This window comes from Protopterus annectens, chromosome 4.part0, assembly GCF_019279795.1.
Source record: "Protopterus annectens isolate FY-2018-M chromosome 4.part0, PAN1.0, whole genome shotgun sequence".
Lineage (NCBI taxonomy): Eukaryota > Metazoa > Chordata > Ceratodontiformes > Protopteridae > Protopterus > Protopterus annectens.
Window position 1 is genome coordinate 1,468,546,695 of NC_056733.1, and position 25,386 is coordinate 1,468,572,080.

General features: G+C 37.9%; 1 protein-coding gene across 1 annotated transcript in view; it reads left to right on the top strand.

Annotated features, from left to right (window-relative positions):
* Nucleotides 1–236: 236 nt before the first annotated feature.
* The window catches only part of DDX41 (DEAD-box helicase 41), a gene marked incomplete in the record, with an annotated part of 592,639 nt that continues 567,489 nt past the window's right edge, over nucleotides 237–25,386 (top strand). The window contains 2 exon segments of the mRNA XM_044069314.1: nucleotides 237–409; nucleotides 12,898–12,999. Of these exon segments, the coding sequence (XP_043925249.1) occupies nucleotides 386–409; nucleotides 12,898–12,999 (126 nt within the window).

Consider the following 25,386-nt stretch of genomic DNA (forward strand, 5'->3'; position numbering starts at 1 on the left):
TTACTTGATGTAAATTTTAGTTCAGAATAAGCTTCAGCTTTTTGTATTCTAAATCAGAACGTTTACAATGCAATACACAAACTCGAAACAGGTTTTGAATATTTGCTTTCATACACTTGGTCCGTAGGTGGCGCGGTAATCCATATATGAGAATTTAAGTATTACAGCCTTTCTATGCAGCGCAATGCTTGTTTTTTTTTTTTTCTCTTCCCTTTCTTCTGCCTTGGAGGGTGGAGTTTCGTTACCCGGAAGGGAAACAAAGTATGTACACAAATGAGAGAGTTTGGTAGTACAGAAATGATCGGATACATGTTGTCATTTTTAGTTAACAGCTAGTGTTTTGTATTAGTTTATTTTTATTCTGTGTAGGTAACCACTATTTAAGATGGAAGAAGATAGGAACCGAAAGGTGAATGGATTTATTTGGATAAACTTATATGAGATTGTATATCGTGGATGATTTGTTTTGAGAATTTGATTTAGATGAGTAGATGTTATTTTTTCCCTTGATAGTCTGACTCTGACCATATCCAGGAGTGCTCTTCTTTCTTGATGTTTCGAGTTTTATGGAAGCTGATATTTTTTTCTTTTTGCTGCGATAGCAATGTGTTATATATTACCACTTTTGTTTAACATGGTATTGTGTTAATAAACATGAGCAGAAAGCTTTTTATCTGTAGTACTGTAATTTGCTTATTTGGTGCCACTTGTAGTACGACTGGCCACACTTTAACGTTTTATGTATACCGGGAAAAGCCGAAAGACACAACAACAACAACTCGTGCGGTAACACTGTTCTGATGTTCGGCAAAATGTGTTCTCCGGTAGCTTTTTTGACATTTGATTAAGTTATATGCTTATACACCTGTCTTTGTCTTGTTTGTCGGTTATTTGTTTAACTTATTATCTTTCCAGTTTTACTCCTATGCGCCAAATGGCAGCAGCCCATCATAGGGGTGTCCCCTTTATTGTCCTTCCCTTCCTAATTTTAGCTGTCTTCCACGTGTAGTTATGTTCAGACACGTGTATATATGAGTTTTGTTTATTTTTTATTGTTGACCGGAATTTCGTATCTTTTAGAAGAAGAATCCAGAATAAATTCAAAAATGCTTGGTAGAGTGTGTGCTGTCACAAATATCTAGTGTTTTTTTTTTCTAATGTAAGATCAAAAGAATCAGCACTCGACTGGCAGGGTGCATATGTCATGAAATGGAATGCGATCTAGAGTAGGATACCAGAGTGTGCGCTTTGCCTCTCTTGTCATTTCTCTAGGTCATAATTAATATTCTTCAGGAATGGCTGTAATGGGTCAGTCAATTAAGTGCCTATAGCTAATGCCAAGTAAATGTTTACTTGTAATGTAAAGAAAGAAAAGACTGAAACAGTAAATAAAAGGAAAAAAATATGTGGCTTGGTTCAGCACTTACTAATAATAAATTCAGAAGTAACATGGATATAATCGTATATTTGCTTAATATCTAGCAGTGTCAGATGTTAACTAAAGCAACAAGGAATCTTCTTTTTCTTCTTTTGGCTTTTTCCCGGTTAGGGGTCGCCACAATGGATCATCTGTCCGCTCATGATTGGCAGTGGAGTTTTACGGTGTCGAGTTGCCAGCCCAACCTTCCACAGAAGGCACACACTCACACCTAGGGCCAATTTAGAGTGCCCGATTCACCTACTGCATGTCTTTGGGATGTGGGAGGAAACCCACATGACCACAGGGAGGACATGCAGACTCCACACAGAAGGCACCCCAGCCGAGAATCGAACCAGAGAACTTCTTGCTGTGAGGCGGCAATGCTAACCACTGCACCACCGTGGCCGCCCATCTAAAGCAACAAGGAATAATGCATAAAATATGTTTAAGTGGTTTAGTGTTAAATAGTTAGAAGGGTAATGTGCACTGGCAAGGTGTAATCTAACAGAATAGAACATATCAATTATGACACTGATGACATAAATAAATAAATTAGAAAAAGAAACCACATTTTATAATGAAAACAAAGTAGTTTTGTGACATCGCAACAATTGCTGGAAAGCATGTTAGTCGCCTTTTAGTTAGTAAGAATCAGCAAATGAGTAATGCAGTTTTCTAATCCATAATGACATATAGATGGTCCCAGTTCATCACTGTAAAACTCTTCTAGGCCCACAAATGAGAATGTAGATGGTGGTCTGTTCACTAAAGCCTACATCTACCAGCCTAGCTGTACATGGAAATGATTTTCTTGTTGAATACTGAAGCAAACAATGCTACCAACTACTTGGTTACACAGCTGAGACTGTATCTGTTTTGGAAAATGTGAAACTAGAAACATTTATTACTAAAGAAGAATGCATGAAAAAAACATGTTGGCATTCCACATTCAAGGCTAGACGAGAAGCGTGAAGTAAAAAATATTCACCTTTATAATACAGAGAACTGCAGCTGAGTGAAACCCACTGACAGTTTGATGTACGTAGTTGGGATGGGGATTGAAACAGCTTGACTCCAGTTCCTTCCAGCTCCATGTGAAGTCAAGCTTTGTAGCTTTAAAATGTAAAAAAGAAAAATGAATTCATTTATTTTGTTTTGTTTTTATTTACTCATTGTTTACCAGGTTAGTCCAACTAAGCCAACTGCATCTTTTCAGAAGAAACCAAGGGTGATATTCATACTGACTAGAGGAAATTGGCTGGAGCACCGGGGAAAATTCTCTTGCACTTTTTTTCCTGAGAAGCGCTGTGGGATCTTTTACATCTACCTGAGCTTCCCCCAGCTCAGGCAGATGTGGTCTGAGTTTAACATTTTATCTGAAGGATTTTGAATTTTTTGAATCGCTAAAGGTTTTAGCTAGAATATTATGTGAAACATACAAAGTATTTAAAAGCAATCAGAATGGCTTGACAGGTAGATGCCACCATTTAATTTTTTTTATTTTCTTACCTTTAGCTGGATGCTTTCTATTTCATTATTGTCTGTTATGTAATAAGCAAGAGAATGAAGACATTAGGAGCAGACATTTTAGTAAAGCTGTGAATGGAAACGGTTTGTTTTGAAAAGCAACTATTTATTCTGTAAATAATATTGTATATATTGTGTTGAAGGAAATGGCTAGAATTTAGTTCTTTTTGTGATTTGATGTAAGCATTTTTTTAATTAAAAAAAATATTACTACCAAGTTTGTATTATGCATATCAATCTTGGTGGAATATAATGAGATGTGCTAAGAGGCTAGTTCAGTTTGTCTCCTTATGGCAAAATACTAAAAAAAAATGTTATATTCTGATTTCAAAACTTTTTTATTTTTATATTCTGATTTCTGATGAAAGTTAAACAGTTCATGTTGTAAAATAATCGGCTTAAGTAGTCAGTTGGTTTGCAGATTAAAAATTGTTAAAAGTGTTTTTATTTAGCAGTCTTTGTCTTTAAGTAATTGTTTTGCTGATGAAGCAGGGTTGTGCTGTATTGTGGCTATATGTAGGCCTTATTGCAAACTGTCATCCTCGTGTTTTATAAATGAGATGTATTTTTATAGATTAACTTGTGTGAAGTTTTGGATGGGAGGGTCCCATTGATGAGTGTTCTTTTTCCATTTTGTTCATTTAATCCTTCTCTCTTTCACTTAATGCTTAGTAGTTATATTTTATTATTAATCCTTTAACAGTAGAATTTTTTTCAGACTGACTGCTGTAATGCATTACTTTTATTTGCACATTGTCTTGTTTCTGGGCTAGGAGCTAACAAATATGCTTTCATTTTTTACTCCACAAGGTACTTTCCTCAAATCAAAAGGTGCTGTGTGGATAGTATGAAAAAGTTATAAACTCCAAATACCAAAATAAAGTGACAGGAGAAATAAAATAGGAGTCAAAGTTGCAAGCAGAAACCCCAGTCACTCACAGCTGCAGGCAATAAGTCTCCAGATTTTAAACAAAAATCCAGTGTAGAGTCAAATTCAGTAGAAAATAATGATCCAAAGGCGAAGTAATAGCAAAGATTTAATAAAAAGTGAGCGGTTTCGCAGTACACCTGACCACTTCCTCAGACTTTTAAAAGTGCATACAATACAGCAAGCTGTTTAAATATTATGGTTTATGGTTAACCAATCACAACTTTAAGCAGCATATTCATTAAGAATTAAAAGTGTATACACACAAAAAACACAATAATAATAAACATTCTAAAACACAGGGTTAAATTCAAATTCTTTTCAGTGTTTAAGTGCACGTGCTTTTAAGAAAGGTTTAAGGGAAACTTTATTATTTAAACCAGGTAGTTTGTCTGCTTTAAAGAACATTATCCATCTTTGTTCATTTGCTTCTGTAATGTTCTTTATGTTCCCTCCCCTCCTCTCATGTTCTCATGTATAACTTCCAGAACAAAGAATTTAAAGACATGTTCATTACCCTTTTCCATGACATGTTGTGCTAATGCACTTTCTGACTTCTTGTTTTTAATATCCCTTAAGTGTTCCAATATTCTTTCTTTAAGGCTACAATTCGTCTTACCTATATAAAACACATAGCATACAGTACAGAAACTAAAATAAATAGTTTCTCATTGTGCAGTCTGCATAAAAATTAAATTCTATCCTTACATCTAGTTGGTGGTGTGTAAAATGACTGCCACTAAAAATGTGTTTACATGCTAGGCAATTTGTACAGAAATATGTGCCAACCCTGTCAGAATCTATAAATCTCTTATCACTGGTGGCCTTATAACACAAATGTCTCTTCAGTGACTTGTTATTAATAAAAGAAAAACTTGGTTGGGTTGTTAATTCATCCTTCAAATCATCTATAATACTCAAACTATTCCAATTTATTTTTATTATAGTGCAGAAAGTGCCTATGTCATTGGTATATGGTAATGTTACTCTGAGAGAGTTGTTAATAGTACAATTATCTGTTTCTAACCTCTTATTTTCTTGTGTTTCATGTTCACCATAATATGATTTACATCTAGTAGCCCTGTGATCCCATGCATTACTTATGCAATTATCTGTGTCTATTTCTTTATAACCTCTATCGAGGAATTCCTGTTTCAGGTCAAGCAGAGCTAGTTTAAGTTGTGAATCATCATTGTACAAGCGCATAACTCTATATACTTGTCCCTTAAATACATTGCGCTTTATGTGGTTAGGATGCATGCTCTTATTATGTAACAAGTTGTTCTTTCTCATGGGTTTTCTGTGTAGGCTAGTTTTAATTCCTTGTAGTGCATCTTTATTCACCTTAACTTCTAAGAAATCTATCTCTTGATTTGAATATTTGTAAGTGAATTTCAGAAAATTGGTGGTTTGATGTAAATATATAATAAATTAATTTAATTTCTCTTCTGTATTATTCCATCGCATAAAAAATATCATCCAAGGAATGAATGTACCATTTTATGAAATCTTTATAGTTGTCGTTTCGGAGAATTTCATTAGTTTCCCAATGTGCCAGGACCAGGTTGGCGTAACTGTTGGCACAGTGTGCCCATAACTACGCCAACCTTTTGTAGAAAGAATTCTTTATCAAAGGGAAATGCATTATTCTCCAAAATAATTTCTAATAATGCACATAGCCTAACGTTATTAGAGTTCATACCTTTTGGGTCAGAAATGTTCTTATTTTATCTATGCCCCAAGTATTGGGTATCACTGTAAAGAGCGATTCAATGTCTAAGGCCACAAACATGTATTCACCTTGTATATCTGACATTTTACAATATAAATTCTGCATGAACATCTTTGTCTCTCTAAACACAGTATTACAACCTTCAAGAAAAGGGTGCAGGTTTTTTTCTACAAATATAGAGAGGGGCTCCGTAGCCCAGCCACTACTAGAAATTATTGGTCGCATTGGTGGTATGGTAGAATGTTTATGTATTTTAGGTAGACCATACATGTTTGCTACCAATGGATATTCAACAGTAAAATATTTAAACAAATGTTCTGATATCGTACTTATAATTTAGTAAATCAAACACCAAAAATGAAACCCCTTTCACAGCGCTTCTAAAAATAGAAATATGTGTTCTCATCATTTAAAAGACTCCACATTTGTTGTAAATACAGATCTCTATCTAATACTATAACCTCCCCACCTTTGTCAGCGGGTCTAATTTCTATGCATGACATTTCCTTTAATTCATGCAGGGCCTGGTATTCCATTTGAGACATATTAAAACAGTTGGTTTTAGTACCTTTACAGAATACTTTCCTAATCGCATTTTCACATACTTCTAGGAAAGTTTTTATAATAGAATGTGGTGGGGGGGATGTATGTGCTTGGTTTCTTAAAAACTTCATAACAGTTATAATAATACAATAGTTATAATAATATAACAGTTAATAATTATTGCCTTTAAACATAGAATGCAGGGTAAGCTTTCTACCAAACAATTTCAATTCTCTCAATATGTCAACCGTGTTTGCTTTCTGAGAAGGTATAAAGTTTAAACCTTTAGCCAGTAACAACATATGTGCCTCAGACAGTAAAACAGAAGAAATATTTATTACTGAACCTGATTGTGTCATGTCTAGCTCTTCCCTTTCCCTATTGGGTTGTTCACACTGTTCAGGCGCTGAATTCTGCCCTTCCTTATACGGCTCCTTGATCGTTCCCTTATAGGTAACAGATTTTTCAATAAAAAAAAATGTTCCCTTGCGAGGTATTGTGAATTGCATCTCTTCCTGGGTTTGTTTGAGTTGTTTTGGGTCTAACAGCTCTATCGTTCACTGTTACTGAGCAAGTTGCTGATAAGGAAGTAATTGTATCTACTATAATCATGTCCGTAACCTGCTGGCTTTGCCTCTGTATCTCAGCATGCTCTCCTGCATTCTCTTGCTCATTTATCACTTCCAGTGTGGTGTTCAAAGGCGGAACTGCTAGTTTTGACGTTGCAGCTGAAGAGTCAGCTGTTTGCCTCGTCGTAGATTCAACGGAATCTGTGTTGACAACACGAGTATCTCTCTGTTCCCTTGGCCATGAGAAAATGGCACCTTTTTGAAAATCGGCCAGGTCCCTATGTAATTTACGGACCTTAGCTGCTTGAAACCGTTTTTCATACACAGTAATAGTGTTATGTAATGAGTCCATTTTATCACAGATAATGGCTGCTGGGAAGTATTCATAAATTTCATTTTGCAGTAGCAGTATTTCATTTAATAACTCTTCCTCTGTAGGTTTGAAAAAGTCAATTAACAAATGCGTATATTGGGCACTTAAATTCAAGTTCAGAATCTGCCATTGCCTCAGTAGTTCCGGGTATGCTTGGCCATAGCTAGGCATAGTGAGAACTCTTGAGTCCTCTCTGAACTATTTGGTGTTTCAAAGAGGCTTCAAAATGAAAACGTTGCCACTGCATACGCTTACATTTATACATTTTATCTTCCAGCATTCTGTATTTATCTTGAAATTTCAGATATAAATTCTTATCTTCTGACTCAGGTATAGCTTCTTGCATTATATTACTGTGTAAGAGAGGGTTAATCGTGACCTCAAGAATGTTATTTAAATGTTTATTCTTTTTTGGTAGAACTCCAGCTCCATTCATTGGGTTATATGGGAGCTCTACTTGCACTTGATTTAAAAGCCCTTTGGCCATGTTCAGTATTTGGAGAGGCAAATAGTATGAAAAAGTTATAAACTCCAAATGCCAAAATAAAGTGACAGGAGAAATAAAATATGAGTCAAAGTTGCAAGCAAAAACCCCAGTCACTCACAGCTGTAGGCAATAAAACTCTCCTGTTTTTAAACACAAATCCAGTGTAGAGTCAAATCCAGTAAAAACTCACAGCTGCAGGCAATAAAAGTCTCCAGATTTTAAACACAAATCCAGTGTAGAGTCAAATTCAGTAGAAAATAATGATTCAAAGGCGAAGTAATATTAATTATACCATGACCCCCCCCCCATTAATATTCCAAAACGTGCACGCTGATTGGCCAGCGTGCACGTTATAAATCGACTTATACTAATGGAAAAAGGTCTGGTCGCCCGGACTTATTCCATTAGTATAAGTCTTTTTTAAAACACTGTCTCGCTATGTTAAAGGAGTTTAACATAGCGACACAGTGTTTAAAAAAATCAACGGAGATATTGCTTTCTCTGTTGCTTTTTTTTTTTTAAACTTGTCTCGCTATGTTAAATGGGTTTAACATAACGAGACAGCTTTAAAATAAGCAACGGAGATTCTCCGTTGATTTTTTTTTTTTTTTTTTTTTTAAAGCTGTCTCGCTATGTTAAACCCATTTAACATAGTGAAACAGTAAAAAGCAACGGAGATCTTGCTTTCTCCATTGCTTTTGCCCACAGCTCTGATGTACTGCGTAGGCATACGCATGTGCAGTACATCAGAACTGCCACGGAATACCAGACAGTTGCAGAAGGGCAGCAAGGAGGCATTATACAATGCCATTATTTAAGAAAAGTAATTCTTCTTTTTTTTCTTAAACAATGTCATTGTATAATAGCAATAACCCACTTCTGGGTGTGGGTAATGCTGGATTTACCCACGGTTGGCTTTGTTTGGTCCCTCTGGCTTCGCCCTCGGGACCAAACCATGCCAACCGTGGGTAAATCCAGCATTACCCACACCCAGGCATGGGTTATTGCTATAAGATTTAATAAAAAGTGAGCGCTTTTGCGGTACACCTGACCGCTTCATCAGACTTTTTAAAAGTGCATGCAATACAGCAAGCTGTTTAAATACTATGGTTAACCAATCGCAACTTAAAGCAGCATATTCATTATACCCGGAACTATTGACAGTGGTAGATTCTGAACTTGAATTTAAGTGCCCAATATATGCATTTGTTAATTGACTTTTTCAGACATATAGAAAAAGAGTTATTAAATGAAATACTGTGTTTAGTACTGTACCTACTACTAGTATTGGTGAGCATGTCCAAAGCACTGTATGTTGTAAGCACTGCTAAGCATCTGTAAAACATATATTGTACAATGAGCAGTGCTGATGTAGTTCATGCAGCATGTACAAAAAGCAGTGCTGGACATACACCAAGTAGTACTGGCTACGAGCAGTACATCACAAACAGTAAGCAGTTCTGTCTTTCTGTAATAAGCATAACTGGATATATGTGTCATCATGTAGAAACACCAGAAAGAGTAACATGGCAAATGCACAGTGCTACATATAAAATAAATCTACAGACCCACAACAGTCATCCTTAGACTCACAACGCTACATATAAAAAAGAAGCGACAGACTCACAACAAAGAAATAGCACTAAGTGCAGCATACAGAATAATTATTGAATAGAATAATATATATGCGATGTGTAATGTAAATGTGAACTTGTTAATATATGATTTGATTACCTTTATATAACTGTGTGCCTGTGTCACAAGAGATAATTCAATGAAGGTGTTAAAAAATAGTTTTGAAATTATAGTTTCCTCTACTGTCCTATCATCTTCATCATCCTCTGTTTGAGTTTGCCTTTATACAATGTATTAAAGGGGAACTGTGATCATATTGTGTTCCTTGTATCCCTCATTTATTTCAGGGGAAAGTGGGTATTTTGTTTTTCAACCTCCATCCATATTCCTTTCAGTTTATCTGAAGTGAATTGGCTACCTTCCTGTAGACCCTTTCTAACTATGCACTTCCATGCCTACTTTTCTTTAGCTCATTGTTTACTGACATGCTCTTGCCCTTCAGCAGAGCAGCATCAAGAACTGTCTATGACCATCATCCCTCCCTTCAAGATGTGTACATCCATCCTCACTGCTCTGCCTCTATGTTGGGCTTGTAGAACTTCAAGCAATGCTGCTGTGTCTGGTAGAATTACATCTTTGCTCATGAAGTTAAATCTCTTCAATATTCATCCACCGGTGTTCTTTTGGTATTTGTAGATGTCATTTCATTCTACATTTGGCTGTACAGTAATGCTGTTTTGACCTTCTTTTGGGTCATTTTCTTGGTCCATTTTTTAAGTGGTACTTTGCAGTAAAGTATACATAATGCTAGTTTTCCTACTTTGCAGGTTTAAACTGGATGAGATTTTTAACTCATTGAGTACTCCTTCCCGATATCTATCTAGATTGTCATTTTCTGTTCTGCATAAACTAAAAGTAACTTTATGGTTTCTGTTTGTATATTGCCTGCCATTTGAAGGTTTTAGTGCTTCTCAGTTGTGCGACCATAGAGTTAAGACCTCCACAGTTTTTTTCATTTGTTTTGTTCTAGTCAAAACTACGACTGGCTATAACAAACCAGTCAAATATTCGGCTACTTTATACTTGACAACTTGTTTTAAACCTCTACATCCATCTAATTGTTGTCTCAGGTAAATCACCTTGCATTTATCTGTACTGAACCTTAGCTGCTGTCTTGTCTGCCCAACTGTGTAACTTAATTAAACCCTGTCCAAGGCTGTCCATTGTTATCTGCTGTCATTTCCATGATCTGTATGTCCACTGCAGGGAGGGGTCCTTTTCTTGATGCGCATTATGTTTTAATCCTGGGATGAGTGACTTTATTCACATTTTGTCTGATGCCTGTGTCACTCTATTGTTTATTCTCCTCTTTTTTGTTGAATGTTTTCTTACATTTGCTCTCTATATCCTTCCATCTAGCTACTACTGTACCTGTCTTACCTTTCCAATAATACAGCTCTTCCACCTTGCTATCTTTACCAGCACCAAGATAAATTATTTGAAGTCAGAATAGGTAATCCAGTTGTAGTAGCTGCTACCAATTTGATGTAAACTTGGCCTCCGAGGCCAACAACAACCATGAGACATTCTTTAGCTATGTCCACAACCTCAAAGGAAGTACACAGTTGTGTGCAGAGGCACTGGCTGAATAATTCAGCTTCAACTTTACCCTTCTCTCCCCATCAAACTTCTTCGGGAAATACCATCAAATATATCTTCCCCTGGTATCACTAGGGAACAGGTCCTTAATGCTGTCTCTCTAAGGCCAAGAACACTGCATCAGTGGGCCCTGATATTATACCAGGATGCCTTAAGTTCTAAATACCGGCTTCATACCTCTTGAATGGAGAACAACAACAGTCATCCCTCTGTCTCTGTGGGACATCTACAGACCCACACCAGTCATCCCTGTGTCTCTGTGGGACATCTACAGACCCATAAGTCTCACTAGTCTCATCTGCAAAACCATGGGAAAGAATTATCATGGAATGGATCAGTAATGACATAGGAAACCTCCAGACACTGGACCCAACTCAGTTTGGATTCATCAAGAATGCCTACTCAACCTGGTGGAATCTTTGAGAAGGTAACCAAAGCAGCAGATGAGGGCAAAATGGTTCACACTGCCTACCTTGACCTGGCCAAGGCATTTGACATGATCCCCCACTTGGGCATTGTTGACAAACTAAGAGGTTAGGTACAAACCCTTATGTCACCTGGTGGATAGCCAACTCGCTCACAGACAGGTCCCATGAAGTCTACAAAGAGGCCATTCACAAGCCGAGTCCCTCATGGATCAGTCCTGGGACTGCTCATTTTTGGCATTTACTTCTTTGAAATCGAGGCCAAAATCAATGGCCTCTGGCTGACTAAATTTGCAGATTGCAAATTAGGAGCCGTCATTGAATCGGCCACTGACATAAATATTCTCCAGGAAGGGCTGACACAGACAAACAATTGGTGCCAGAGCCATGGACTAAAACTAAATGCCAAGAAATGCATAATAGTTTTCATGGGTGGATGACTTCCCAAATGATGCTATCAGACTGACAACACACTCAGTAGTCGGGTACTTGGGGATGCACATAGACAGTAATCTAGCATTTGGTCATTACATGTCTACAGTAATGAGGAAAGCATTCTGTGTTGTGCAACTTTTATAAACAAAGGTATGGCATTTAGGTCTAAAGAATTCATTGTTCCACTCTATTCAGCATTCATCAGACCTGTCCTTGAGTACAATGCCCCTTTTGGTGTGGACCTAACCAGGCATATCTAACAACTGGAATGTCCATAGAAGTTCTTCACTATAAGAATATAAGTCATAAGAAACATGTCCTATGCAGACTCTTCAAGGCTTTATCCCTGTATTCTGTTTCCTGCATACTGTTGAGGGGAGATCTATGCCTGACATACACTGAATATCTCCTGCTGTTCTTGTTGCATGTGGTGCAGTAAACATATCTAGTTCTGTTTTAAGTGTGCACTATTCTGTCACTCACAAGACAATAAATATGTCCAGAGTTCTCTGTTGTATATGGCATAGTAAGTGTATGGTTCTTTAAACACTTTCAGTATTGTTACTAATTGTAATGGTGCACTTAACATCTTGATGTGGTGTAGTATGTGGGCCATTCTCATTTCTGTTTTATACCTATGATGCACAGAAGTGCACTGTGTACAGTTCCACTCATTGACTTTGTCACTGAAGTACTGAATATCTGCAGCTTTGCTTGTAATTTGCATCTTTAGTATTGCTTACTGCCAACCGTGCTGTAAACATTTGCATGTTTGTCTGACTGTATATTGTTCTGGATATAAGTGACTTTGGTACTTCTTTTGAGAGTATGCGCTGTACACAGAATTTTTTTAGCACTGCTTCCTCTGTTATGCACTAAGTATTTAAACATCAAAATTTTTGTTATCACACTGTTTTACCTTTATTCCTACATTTTATGTATGCTAATCCAAGCTCTTATCTGTTTTTGTCAAGAAGGAATTGCTTTACCTTTAAAGCATCTCTCTTGCACATAACTTCGTAAATATGGTTAGTATTTTATGTTTGTTGCACAAAACACATAGTGTTTCCCTACTATTTACAGGGAATTAAATAGTTATATGACTTTCTGGTGTGTTCGGATTAATAAACATATGTTGCACTGTTTTTGTGACCATTTCTTGTGATCCTTTTGCGTTGCATGTTTGTGGTATTAATTCAATTTCTCTCTCCCCTTTTTCTTTAGAGAGCTCATTCAGAAGAGAAAGAGCTGGATGTAGAAGTGTCTGATGATGATGATGAGGACTATGTTCCTTACATCCCCATCAAGCTACGGAAACAGCAGTTGGTAAGTAATAGCAGCTCATTTCTTAAGAGCTGACTTGTTGGGTGTGCCATTCATAAATTGCAGAAGACCTAAATTCATATTAATTTGTTGGATTTGCGCAATTTAAATATGTTTTATTGTACAAATACATAATTAGTCTGCCTAGAACATTTGGAAATGTGAGTGCTACAGAACTTGTCAGAACTTGTATGGAAGACTAAATTGGTGAAGAAACCAATTTGTAGCTGTTGTGCTCGTAGCAGTGTCCTCAGGAGTGCTGTCTGATAGTTTACAGAAAATGGCACGACTATCATACTTGTAGTTATTGACGGCAACATTTATGTATGTATGTTTTTAGTTTTGTTTTTTTTTTTTTAATATATATTGTTTTTTTATTTTTTGCTTTTGTTGGCTAGAAAAGTCTGATTGGAAACCATCTTTTCAGTGGAGGTGTAGTTTAGGTGGAAAAAGTGATTAGTGGATAAAGTTATTAGGCTAGGTATGATATGGAAATGATTCTAAGTATGATTGAGTTAATACTGTGAAAGTGGAGTTGTTGGAGGAGTTGATGAAAGGATGCTAGGTATGTGAGTAATAGAAGAGGGGGTAGGATAAAAAGGTGCCACGGAAACATTTTGATGTGTAAGACAAGGGTGGGGAAATATAAGGTGTTGGACAGTTGTAGTGGATGTGAGCAATTTGAACAAAAGGATAGGATGTATATTGCGGTAACTGAGTGGTTGAGGTGTATAGTGTAATTGAGGGGTTTAGTTGGCTGTTAAGGAAGACTAATAATATATGCAAGTTAGAGGTTTAAGCGAGAGCTTGATAGAAGAAAATCAAAGTATTTTGAGAGGATTTCTAGAGAGAATAAGAGATGCATTGGGAAAACTGTGTACGTGTTATATTTTGTTAATGGACAAAAATGTGTTTAGAACCAGACTCTATGGGAAAGGGAATGAGTTGAAATATGAAAGGGAAAAGGCAGGCAGCAAGAAGTATGGGTGACGCAGTGGTACAGCGGTTAACATTGTTGCCTGACAGCAAGAGGTTCTCTGGTTCGATTCTCGGCTGGGGTGCCTTCTGTGCGGAGTCTGCATGTCCTCCCTGTGTTAGCATGGGTTTTCACTGGGTACTCTGGTTTCCTCCCACATTCCAAAGACGTGTCTGGAGTGTTTCTCCTCAGGCCTTCACTGAAAATAGGCTCTGTCCTATTCGGACTTTCCCAGTCAACAAATGTATAAATACAAAAAAAAAAAAAAAAAAAAGTGTAGGTATAGGTAGAAATACAGTCGATGGGAGAGAGGTGTGTGGGATGGACCTAACTTTTCTCCTACAGGAGACACCTAGTCAAGAGATTGGTTAGATATGTGTGTGGACCAGGTGCTGGTGCGAATGACTAGTTCAATAAACATGTTTAATTATCACGTATGACATAGGCGATCTTAAAGTATGCTCGGGGTTAGAATAATACTGTGCTGACTGCAGGAATGAGCAAATATTTTGAGTGGGAGAATTAAGTATGTGAAGGGTATTAAAATAAAGGGTTGCAGCTGGTGTTTAAATCTGTTATGGGAATGGGTCTGCAGGTATGAGAGAAGGTTGATGTAGATAGGTGTTGAGTATTTGGTGTGACAAGTTTTGCTTTTAAGTAAAGAGTGGGAGTAATGAACAGGTAACAGTGATGGTAAAAGCAAGTGGTATTAGTGAGAAGATTTGCTGTCTGAGAAATGGGGGGATGAGTCATATGTGTTAGTAGAGTGAGGGTTGACTTTAAGGGGGTGTGGTGGTTAAGAGGAGAATGAATATTTTTAAAAGTAATGGTATTGACTGGAGGGCGTTGGGGAATTGGAGGGGAGAAAGAAACGAGGCAGGCTGGAGACACACAGGTTAGCATGAGTTTGTCTGTATATTTTATACTTGCTTTGTCCCCCACCATTAGGGTCCCAAAACAGACCCATATTAATAAGTCAGACAAATTTTGTTAGAGTGAAAAATTTAAAATGGAACTACTTTGTAGTACTCTTGTAATGTGGTACAGAAAAGTAGGTTAAACTAGGTGTTATACTAGCTGCATTAAGGAGCAGCCAAGGACAGGTATACATTGCTTGTTAAATGTAAAAGCAGCAGCAGACAGGGTTCCCACAATCTAAATCGGCTAATAATGTTGAAGTGTCAATATCATACTTTTTTTAAATTGGTACATACCTAGTTGTTCTGTTTTTGTTTGGGGAAGCAGCCGATTTCATGGGTTCTTAGGAAATTACTAGGCAAATCAGACTATTACATACCCAGTCAATAACAACAAAGTGACCAAAGGTGTACCTTGTGTCTGTGAGGTAAATACCTTAACCATTATGCCCGTCCTCAACCTCTTGTTATACAGGTTGAAAAGGGAAAAGGTTATACAGACTAACAATTCAGTAAAAAAAGCCAAGATAGAGACTTAGACTTCAGTGTGTAATACCTTAAAGCTCCTGTGGAGACCATGGGTTTTATGCAAATGACCCCTTAAGGACATAAATGTTTTAGCTACATGGCTTCTGAATATCTGTGACTTTTTTTTTTTTAATTTTAACTCTTTATGGGTACATTCAGGCTAATGAAGCCAAACCCCACTAGGTGTATGCTTGCATGACTGTCCTTGCAGCTTAAGTGGATTGTTCCTTTGCTGATCATGGATGGAAGGTGGTGCAGAAGTTTTTAGCTTCTAAGAAATCAATTGAGCACTTGGGTGAAGACCATTGCAGACCCACAGAAAAGTCGGAGAAGAGAATGAGAGTTGCATAGTATTTGCAGGGCCTACAGAAGGAGGAGAGACATAGTGAGGGCAGGGATAGAGTAAAAAATTATAAGTGAGTGAGTGTCTGTTTAGTAATCATTAACAGGAAAGACACAAAGCATTACAGTAACTAAATACATGTCAATAGTACCATTGACCAACTCCCTTTATCAGTTTCAAGCAGTCTAAATACCTCTGGGAACTAATTACATACAACTAAGCTCATTGCACAACTTTGATACATTGAAATATAACTTTGCCGCAACAGGAATGTAGTTTTGAGTATCAGACTGTTGCAGGACTACACCACGTGACCACTTTTAGCAAGTTCAGTATACTAGATGCATAGTCTTAACAAACAGTAGTCAATACATTGTGCTGTGCAGAAAAATATATTTCCAATTGTGGTACAGTAAGGAGAATAGATAACTGCTAATGTAAATGCACTTACTAGTCTATGGAACAAGTGACCATGCTACTACTACTTGTGGACAGGGAAGCAACAGGAATAGTGTTAAAAGGGTATTATGTTTAAGTTACAATGTTGGCTTTGAACTGTAAATTAGAGGCAGGGTTAGAGTGGTGGGGGTAGGTGTGAAAGTGTAGAGACTGATTTGCAGTACAGGTGGTGGAAATGTAAACTGAATGTTTATGGCTTAATATAGGCTGAAGTTGAATACAAAAAGTGTATGTCTTTATTAAAAGAGGTGTTTGAGCTAAAGAGGAAGAGATTCAGGTCCAACTTTCCTTGCATTGTTAAGGGCTCTTGGTATTCTTTTTTCTAAGGTCATATCAAATCAGAACTTTTTCATGAAAGTTGGTTGTTAGTAACTGTTGATATGGTGGACCTGTTTTGCTGTATTGCCCACAATACTGGACTGGATTAGTGTAGAGAAGCTTTAATTGGTTGTGACCATTAGTGTAGAGAAGCTTTAATTGGTTGTGACCATCTAACATTAAAGAAATTGATGATATTTTGGGAATTTTAAGGAAGTTATTAAGAATAATTTTATATATTTTGAAGGAAAACATTTTAAACAGGTCAGTGCTGTAGCTGTCGTTGCATGTATTCCTTTGCACGCCAACACCATTATGTGGTTTTAGGAACAAAATTATACTTTTAAATCGTTATAGAGAACCTCTAGTGACTTTTTATGATTTTTGGACAATATTTTTACTGTCTGGAAAGGTAGTATGGTCAAGTTAAATTATTTTATTGAATTTATTAACAACGCTTTTTTTTTTTTTAAGTTTTACTTGTAAGTGCTTAAGTAAGTTGATTTATTTACGTGGATGTAGTAATAACTAAGGAGTTTGAGACAAATAAGTTAAAGTCCAACATTTATAGGAAACCCATGTTTTCAATCATTTGTATTTTTAAAAGTAATCACCCCTTTAAACATAAGAAAAGTCTAGCTGAGAGGCAGATGGTTTTAGAAGTTGGGTAGAATTATTTAGAAGCCACTGACCTTTTGAATGAATTAGAATTCCTAAGTAATATGTTGATTTGAGTGGCTACCCCAAAAAGATGTTTGTGGATGTGAAGGAAGAAAGTCTTTTAGGGGTAGAACATATTTAACCGGATATTTGGTAAGAGTCTGGTTAAAGTGTCACACGATAATGATTATGAGAATGAAATATGCTATGTAAATACGGTGCAGAAAGTGGTAAGATTAACTTGGTAGTTGGAAAGAACTGGAAGATATTTGAATGTGTTAAGGAATTTGATGAAAGTATATAAACCATACAAAAGGCACTGTAACATTAAAGAAAGGATGGAAAGAAGCACCAACATGACAGTATGGGGTGATGCTGTTGTAGGAAAACTAGGAACTAGACAGTGTGGGGCTTGTCAATTTAATTCCGAATACTCCATAAATAAAGACCTGTGTTCATAAGTTTAGAGTGTTTTTTTTTTTCAGTGTTATGATTGCCAAAAGAAACTAACCCCCTGGAATTACATTTTGTGAGTAGGAGAAACCGAACATGTTTTAAATAAAAGAATATATGAGCATTGCTATGATTTAAAGGTGAACAACGAGAACAATGCTTAATGTAAACATAAGGTTGTATGGAAAGAAGACAAAATGCTTTAATTTTTAGTACTGGCAAAAGTGATGAGAGATCTTAGGGAGGCCCTTGGGAATATAGTTTAGAATGTTGCGAACTATTATAGCAGGTGAGATTGAATGCAAGTGACCCCCCCTTGTTTAAATGACAGTATTTCTTTAAATAGTCTTGAAGTTACAGGCGGCCAAGTTATGAATCAATTTTATTGTTAAGTGGAACCCAAAAACTCCAAAAGGAACACCCCAGATGAGACAGAATGCCAGAGCCAAATCCTTTAATATAAACACGGCCAAATCACATAAAATCGAAAAAAAAATACACATCCACATGAACACTCTTGAAACAACTGTATTTTCGTCCCGAATTGTACAGACTTCTTCACGCAACTATAGGACTCAAAATTAAACAATCAAGTCTTAATTAATTGCATTAAAAACATGGTAAAAGCCCCTAAAATAAATGTCTGTATGCAAGCACATATTGTACAAGTATGAAAATGACTGAATGAATGACATAAATGGTTCTGCCTCCAAGTCTGCTTTACCGGGTAACCAGGATGTGTGATTTCAACAGAAATGAACAGGACAAAGAATGGAAGAACATGGCTTCAGTGGCAGTTCAAACCAGTCTCCCACAGTTGAGTTACAAACCACACCGGAGATTTTTCAATCTAGGAATAGGGACAGCAGTTCCAATGTGTTAAACAGAGCACCACAAATGGAAATCTATCACCGGAGATGTGACGAGGATTCAACTAGGACTGGAACTAATCTTAGTGAGTGCAATTTAGAAACATGGCTTACTAAAGTAGTTTCATTTGAAAATACAGTACGTCCTTTGTATGTAGAAGACAATAATACTTGCGCTAATAATTTAAGCAAGTTGCAAACTTTGTTGCTTAAATATAAGACTTTAAACCTAGACAATGTATATTTAAATGAATGTCTTAGACTCAACATTGTTCCTAAGGGTCTTAGAGTGTGTGTAAATATCCTAACAATGTGGAAAATGAATCAGAATTTCACAAAGAGCTATTGGACATTTTTGACAATTGTGGCTTTAATATTTTGTATACTATTGTCAAACAAAATGAGAGAAAAATGTCTGTCTTGAATGAATGTATTAAAAATTTTAATGAATGTTTGATTAATGATTTAATGCACACTGTTGAACAAAATAGAAGAAAATATTACGATATTAGGAAACAAGTAGATGACAAACTACAGGAAATTTTCAATAGGAAAAAAGAAAACTATTAAGAGATCTTAAAGAATATGAGGCCAAGACTAGTAACCCTAGTCCCAAAGGACACTAGATATGAGAACAGGAAGGGGGCAGTTGGTGCACAGGGATATCACAATTATTTTTGTGATACAAATAATGGGGGTGTATATCCGAATGAGAGGGAAGACATATTGGGCCCTGGTGACATTAATAACCCTTTTAGATAAATCTCCCCCTCCGGTCCAAGAGATTGAAGAACAAACAACCAATCCAATACAAGCAGACCAACTGGGGGTGGGGGGGGTGGAACAGGAGAGAGCAATCTTACTTCATGATAATGAAGTTTTAGGAGAAACGGATAAGATAGTGGAAGGTTGTAAAGTGAGTAATAAAAGCCATGCTATTTTTAAATCTAGTACCTTAGATATTGATTTTTTTTTTAAAGGTTTTAAATTTGTACATAAAAGAAGGTGTGACACTAGCAAGGTGTTAATTGACTTAATGATGTTTGTCAGGAAGAAAGACCTTGAATTAATGTTGGCAGGACAAAGTAAGGGCAGCTTCTCTTCCTTAAAAAGAAGTAGTTCATGGAACCCACCCTTACACAACAACAGTTACCGAGAAAGCTTTCAGAGAAAATATTGCAAAAAATAAGGTTGTTTCTAACTTATCTAATATTGAAAGAGATGTACTTAAGGAGTTGAACTAATTAGAATTATGAAATCAGACAAAGGGGTGGGACTGTAGTTGTGGATTCCATTATTTATGAGGGGAAAATGTTAGAGAATTTGCAAGATGCAAGTAAATACATGCGTGTATCCAAAATTGAAATAAATATAGCGTATAAAAAGATATATATTGCTTTAAACGATTTACTTTTGGATAATCGTATTGACTTAAAAATATAGTACCTACATAACAAAGACCCACGTGTACCTTCAATTTTCTGGGTATCAAAGGTCCATAAGAATGTCGAAGATCCTCCCTCCCCCAAGGCCTATAGTGGCATCAGAGGGTTCGGTTACTGCCCCATTGGCCAAGTTTCTGGATTTTAAGCTTAAGGGTACTTCAGTGGGTGGAAAATAGGTTTTGAAGGACTCTTGGGACTTTCTAAGAAAAATAAAACATGAGTTTTGTAAGGACAATTTAATTTTCATTACCATTGATGTGGATCTTTTCACAACAATTCCACATGAAGAAGGTCTTGAATATTGTGTTAAGGTGTCAAAATAACTTTACTACTGATGAAATACAAGTTCTTTTGGGTTTAATGGATATAGTTCTAAAAAACAATTTTATATATATATTTTGAAGGAGAGTTCTTTTGTCAGTTAAAAGGGGTTGCAATGGGTGCTAGCTGTGCCCCTATTTATGCCAATATAGTTCTATCTTGGGAAGAGAAATATGTTTTTAATGCAAGGTTTAAACTCTGTTGGTTTTTTTATAAAAAGATTTTTGGATGACATCTGATTATTTTGGGTAGATACAGAGGATAGATTTTTAGAATCTTTTGATTATATTACCAATTCTACCAAATTTTTAAAATGTACCCATAGTATCCAACAAACAGTGTCAATTATCTTGATGTCACCAAAAAAGTAGCAATGGTTTTCCATCTAAAGTACATAGGAAAGAGACACACTCTAATTCATTTTTATATTTTAGTAGTGCACACCCGTACATTCAGAAAAAGGGGATAGTGAAAGGACAGTTTGTCTGGAGTAGTAGAATGACCTCAAACGATGGTGATCTTTTAGCTGAATTTAACTTGTTGGAAAGAATGTTTCTGGAAAGAGGCTATCTCAGGGACCTAATTAAGGAGGTAAAGACTGAAGTTCTAAGTGGTAGAACAGATAGATCTGCGCCTGCTTTAGGAAAAGAGGAATATATTCCAAGTGGTTTATCCACAGAGGCCAACTATGTAGACCAACCTGGTGGTGAAGTTTTTGAAAGTGCCTTCGTTACAGACTACAATGGTGATGCTCACATTATCAGGAAAGTAATTGAAAACAAGTGGACCAAGTTTTCTAGCCTGTCTAATTTACATAATTTTGATAATTCTCTCAAATGTATATATAGGAAGGGGCAAAGTATAAAGAATATATTAAAGAGGCAACAAAGTAAATTTAAACCCAAGTACAAAATAGGGACTTGTAAATGTGGGTTTTGTTCACAATGCCCCTTTACTTCTAATACTAAGGAAGTATATTTAGGAAGTAGGGACAGACTTATTACTGCAAGATCTTATACATGTGATAGTAAAGGTGTAGTATACCTTGTTTTATGTGAAGCTTGTTCATAGGTTCATACTAGGCTATCTGCCCTGGGGCAATTATAAGCCTAGCCCGATTCTGTATGGCTTACGCCACCCCTTGATTTGAGTATACTGTGCCCTTTTTAAGGTTTAGTTTACTGTGCCTCTGTCTAATAGTGACACGGGAGTAATCCCTGGGATAAACCTGCGATCCCCCATCCACCTATCGAGATTCTTCTTGAAGAGATTCAGTGAGGTGCTCTGCCTCACATGAACTGGAATTCTATTCCAGAGCGAAGGGAGCCTCTGGGTTATGAACCTGTCCCTCCAGCAAGTTCTATTTATTTCTGTGCTGAGGTTCAAGTCCCTCGAGCGTGTGGCTCTAAGGAATTTAGATTTACTGAGGTGGAGCATCTCCATTAATTCTGGATTTGACATAGCTTTGTATGTCAGGCATAGATCGCCTCGAAGTAGGCGATATGCAATTGAGTAGAGCTGGAGTTTTTTTAACCGAGCAGCATATGGCATCTGTTTGAGACCCTTGATCCTCTTGGTGAGATACTTTTGGGGTCTTTGTAATTGCTGCAGGTGTCGGGTAAGGTACATCCCAAAAGGGGCATTGTATTCTATGATGGGCCTGATGAGGGATGAATAAAGGGGCACTATTACCTCTCTTGATCTAGATATGAAACCCTTTGTGATGAGGTGGGCTATGTAGAAGGTCTTTCTAACCACTTTGGCAATGTGGTTTTCAAAGGAGAGATTGCTATCAACTTGGGTCCCCAGGTCCCTAATAACTTTCTCTGTACTTAATGGGTTTCCGCCTATGTGGTAATTTGTGGGCACATTGTTTTTGCCAAAGGGTATGACTATACATTTTTTGGCATTTAGATTTAAACCATGGCGCTGGCACCAGTTATCTGTCTCTGTGAGTCCTTTTTGAAGGATGTTTGTGTCAGCTGGAGAGTTGATTATGGCACCAAGTTTGCAGTCGTCTGCGAACTTGGTGAGCCATAGTCCTCCCATGTTTGCCTGTACCTCGGAAAAGTATATACCGAACAAGAGTGGTCCCAGGACAGAACCCTGTGGGACGCCACTTGTGACTGGTTTCGAGTCTGACATGGCTCCAGCAACTCTCACTCTGTGGGTTCTGTCTTTGAGCCAGTGTGCGACCCATCTTGTGACATAGGGGTTTATATTAAAGCTGGAAAGCTTATCTATGATGCCCGAGTGGGGTATTGTGTCAAATGCTTTGCAAGGTCCAGATAGGATGTGTGGACTACCTTCCCTTCATCTATGGCTTTGGTGACTGTTTTGAAGAAGTCAACCAGGTTCAAAAGGCAGGATCTGCCCTTGACAAAGCCGAACTGGGTAGGATCTAGTGTCGGTAGGTCCCCAATGTCTTTGTTTATGAGCTCCATGATGATCCTCTCCATAGCCTTGCAGACTAAGCTAGTCAGGCTTATGGGGCGATAGTTTCCAGGGTTCGAAGAGGCTCCACCTTTGTGGAGTGGGACCACTGTTGCTGTACGCCATTCTGTGGGCACATATCCTGTAGTGAGGCTGAGATTGTATAGCTGTTTTATTTGAGGGGTTAGTTCCTCTTGGAGTTCATGTAGGACGCAACCTGGGACGCCATCTGATCCCATGGAAGCAGTGTTTTTTGCTTTGGAGAGGGTAGCCTTCACCTGAGCATCAGAGATGTTTGGGAGGCAGCCCTCTGCCGGGATAGATACTTGCTCTTTTGGGGGGGAGGGGGTGGAGAAGTTTGCACCGAACCTGTCTGCCAGGATATTGGCGATGTCTGTGGGTCCAGTGTATTTTTTGTCATTTAGAATCAACTCAGAACAAGTCTGGGAGTTGCATCCCAGGTTTATAACATAACTGAAAAAAGCCTTATGATTGTCTTTGGTGTCCTGTGCAATTTTTCTCTCGAAGCTGGCCTTGGAGGATTTTATGAGGGATCGTAATTTTTTGCTAGTACTGATCAGAGATGCCTTCCCTTTTAGGGATTTTGCTCTATCATGTAGTAGCTTCCTCCTTCTGTTATACAGTTTATTTATGGCAGGGGTCCACCAGACTGGACGCCTGCCTTTGGATGATTGGGTCTTGGTTTTGTTTGGGATAGCATGATCCATGCATTCCTGGAGATGTCCGTAGAATGCGTTTATATAGGATTCTGCAGTTTGGGCCGTAGTTTCCACTGGCCCTGGGGCCTTGAAAGATTCCACTTCGGTTTTGAGAAGTGAGAAGTTCACTTTTGAGAAGTTTTTCACTGTGGTATTTTGGGCTGGGGGTGGGGTCGGGATGTGGACATCCAGTGAAATTAGTTTATGGTCTGATCTTACCAATGAGGGATATACTTCTGGTGTGGAGCATAGAGTCCCCATGTTGGTAATGATCAGGTCTAGTATGTTGTCCCCTCTTGTGGGAGTGGTGACTAGTTGTTCCATAGCATTTGAGTTTATAATTTCCAGGAACCTTTGGGCTAAGGTGCTGGGGCTTGAGTAGTGCTCCTAGTCAATGTTTGGGTAGTTGAAGTCGCCCAATATAATGGTGTTCGGAGAGATCTTCATGTTCTCCAATGTTTTCAGGAAAGCCGAGTGGGATTCCTGACTTTGAGAGGGTGGTCTGTAGAATGCTATAAACTGAAAAGCAGTCTTGCCCACTGTTAGTTGCACATGGATGGTCTCCGATACTTCGTGCAATGCCACTAACCTGGAGGTGTGGATATCCTTGATAAATATGGAAACTCCCCCTCCTTTTGTGGTTCGGTCCAGGTTTTGGGGCCGAAAAGCATGATATGAGGTATAGCCTGGTAGTGCTGGGGTGCTCTCTGGAGCCTTGAACCAGGTTTCTGTCACTGCACAGATATTGATGTTCTCCATACTGAGGAGAGCTTCGAGTGCGTGCATCTTGAGGTTAAGACTTCTGGCGTTTAGCAGCATTACCCATAGTTTCTTGTGCTGTCTATGGGGGTGGGTTTGACTTTTGAGCCTTGCCTAAAAAAGGCACTATGGGGGTGGCAAGAGCCTTTGCCAATATCCGAAAGCCCAGTGGTGACAGGTGCAAGCCGTCCCTAGTGAAGCAACGTGGCTTGTCGAGCATGTCATCCCAGGCTGACTGACACTGGATCCCCTTTGACACCAAAATTTTAGCCAATTGTTAAAATCGATCATTTTGTCTTTGTACTGTGGCATCATTCTAGGTGAGGGTAAGATGCTGCTCAAGGTCAGGGTCATACCAGCCTGGGCTACATGATCAGAGAGCTCCTCTATGTCTCTTTTCATGTAGTCCAGGGAGGTACGTCTCAGGTCATTCACACCAGCATGTACAATGACTGAGTCATATTTGTATTTGCTTTGGAGTGACCTGAGTGCTTGCATTATGTGGCGAATCCTAGCACCGGACAGGCAGCTCTATTCTGAAGAAGTTCGTATGGACGAAACCTAGGTCAATAAAGAAGTTTTTTGCTGCAGGAACGTGTGGTGGCTTTTCGTTGGGTTAGTTCCAGTGCTACAAGAATATAACTTCAACATATTTGGGTTTGCTTTTCATCTCCTTATTGGCATCGGCTACATCTTGCTGTTTTACAATAGAGTCACCTATTACAAGAGTATCAGGTGTGTTATTCAGCCTTAAGGGCTGTGGCTGCTTGGCACACTGACTTTGTGGGTTATGTGTTGTGCATGTTTTGTTTTGAGGTAGCGTTTGCTTGGATGTCTGCTTTGGAGGTCTCTGTTGCTTAGGTAGATTTTTATTTAGAGCCTCCGAGTATGTTTTTGTGTATTTATGTATTTGGTTCGCTGATGTGGTGGGACTATGTGATACTGGAATTGTGTTGTGTGAGGTTACCTTCTCCTCCTGACTGGTTACACCCATTTTGAGATGAGAGAGCTCAGCCTCCAGTTTGGCTAAATAGTTGCATCTCTCACATATATTTGAACCTGTTTGGAAGAGGAGAGGGTTGTCCGTGTACATGAGACAGTTGTAACATTGCCTCAAAATTCCCAGATTCACCAGCTGGACTGGAGAGGAAACCATTGACTGACCTTTGGACATGCTAGAGTAATATAGG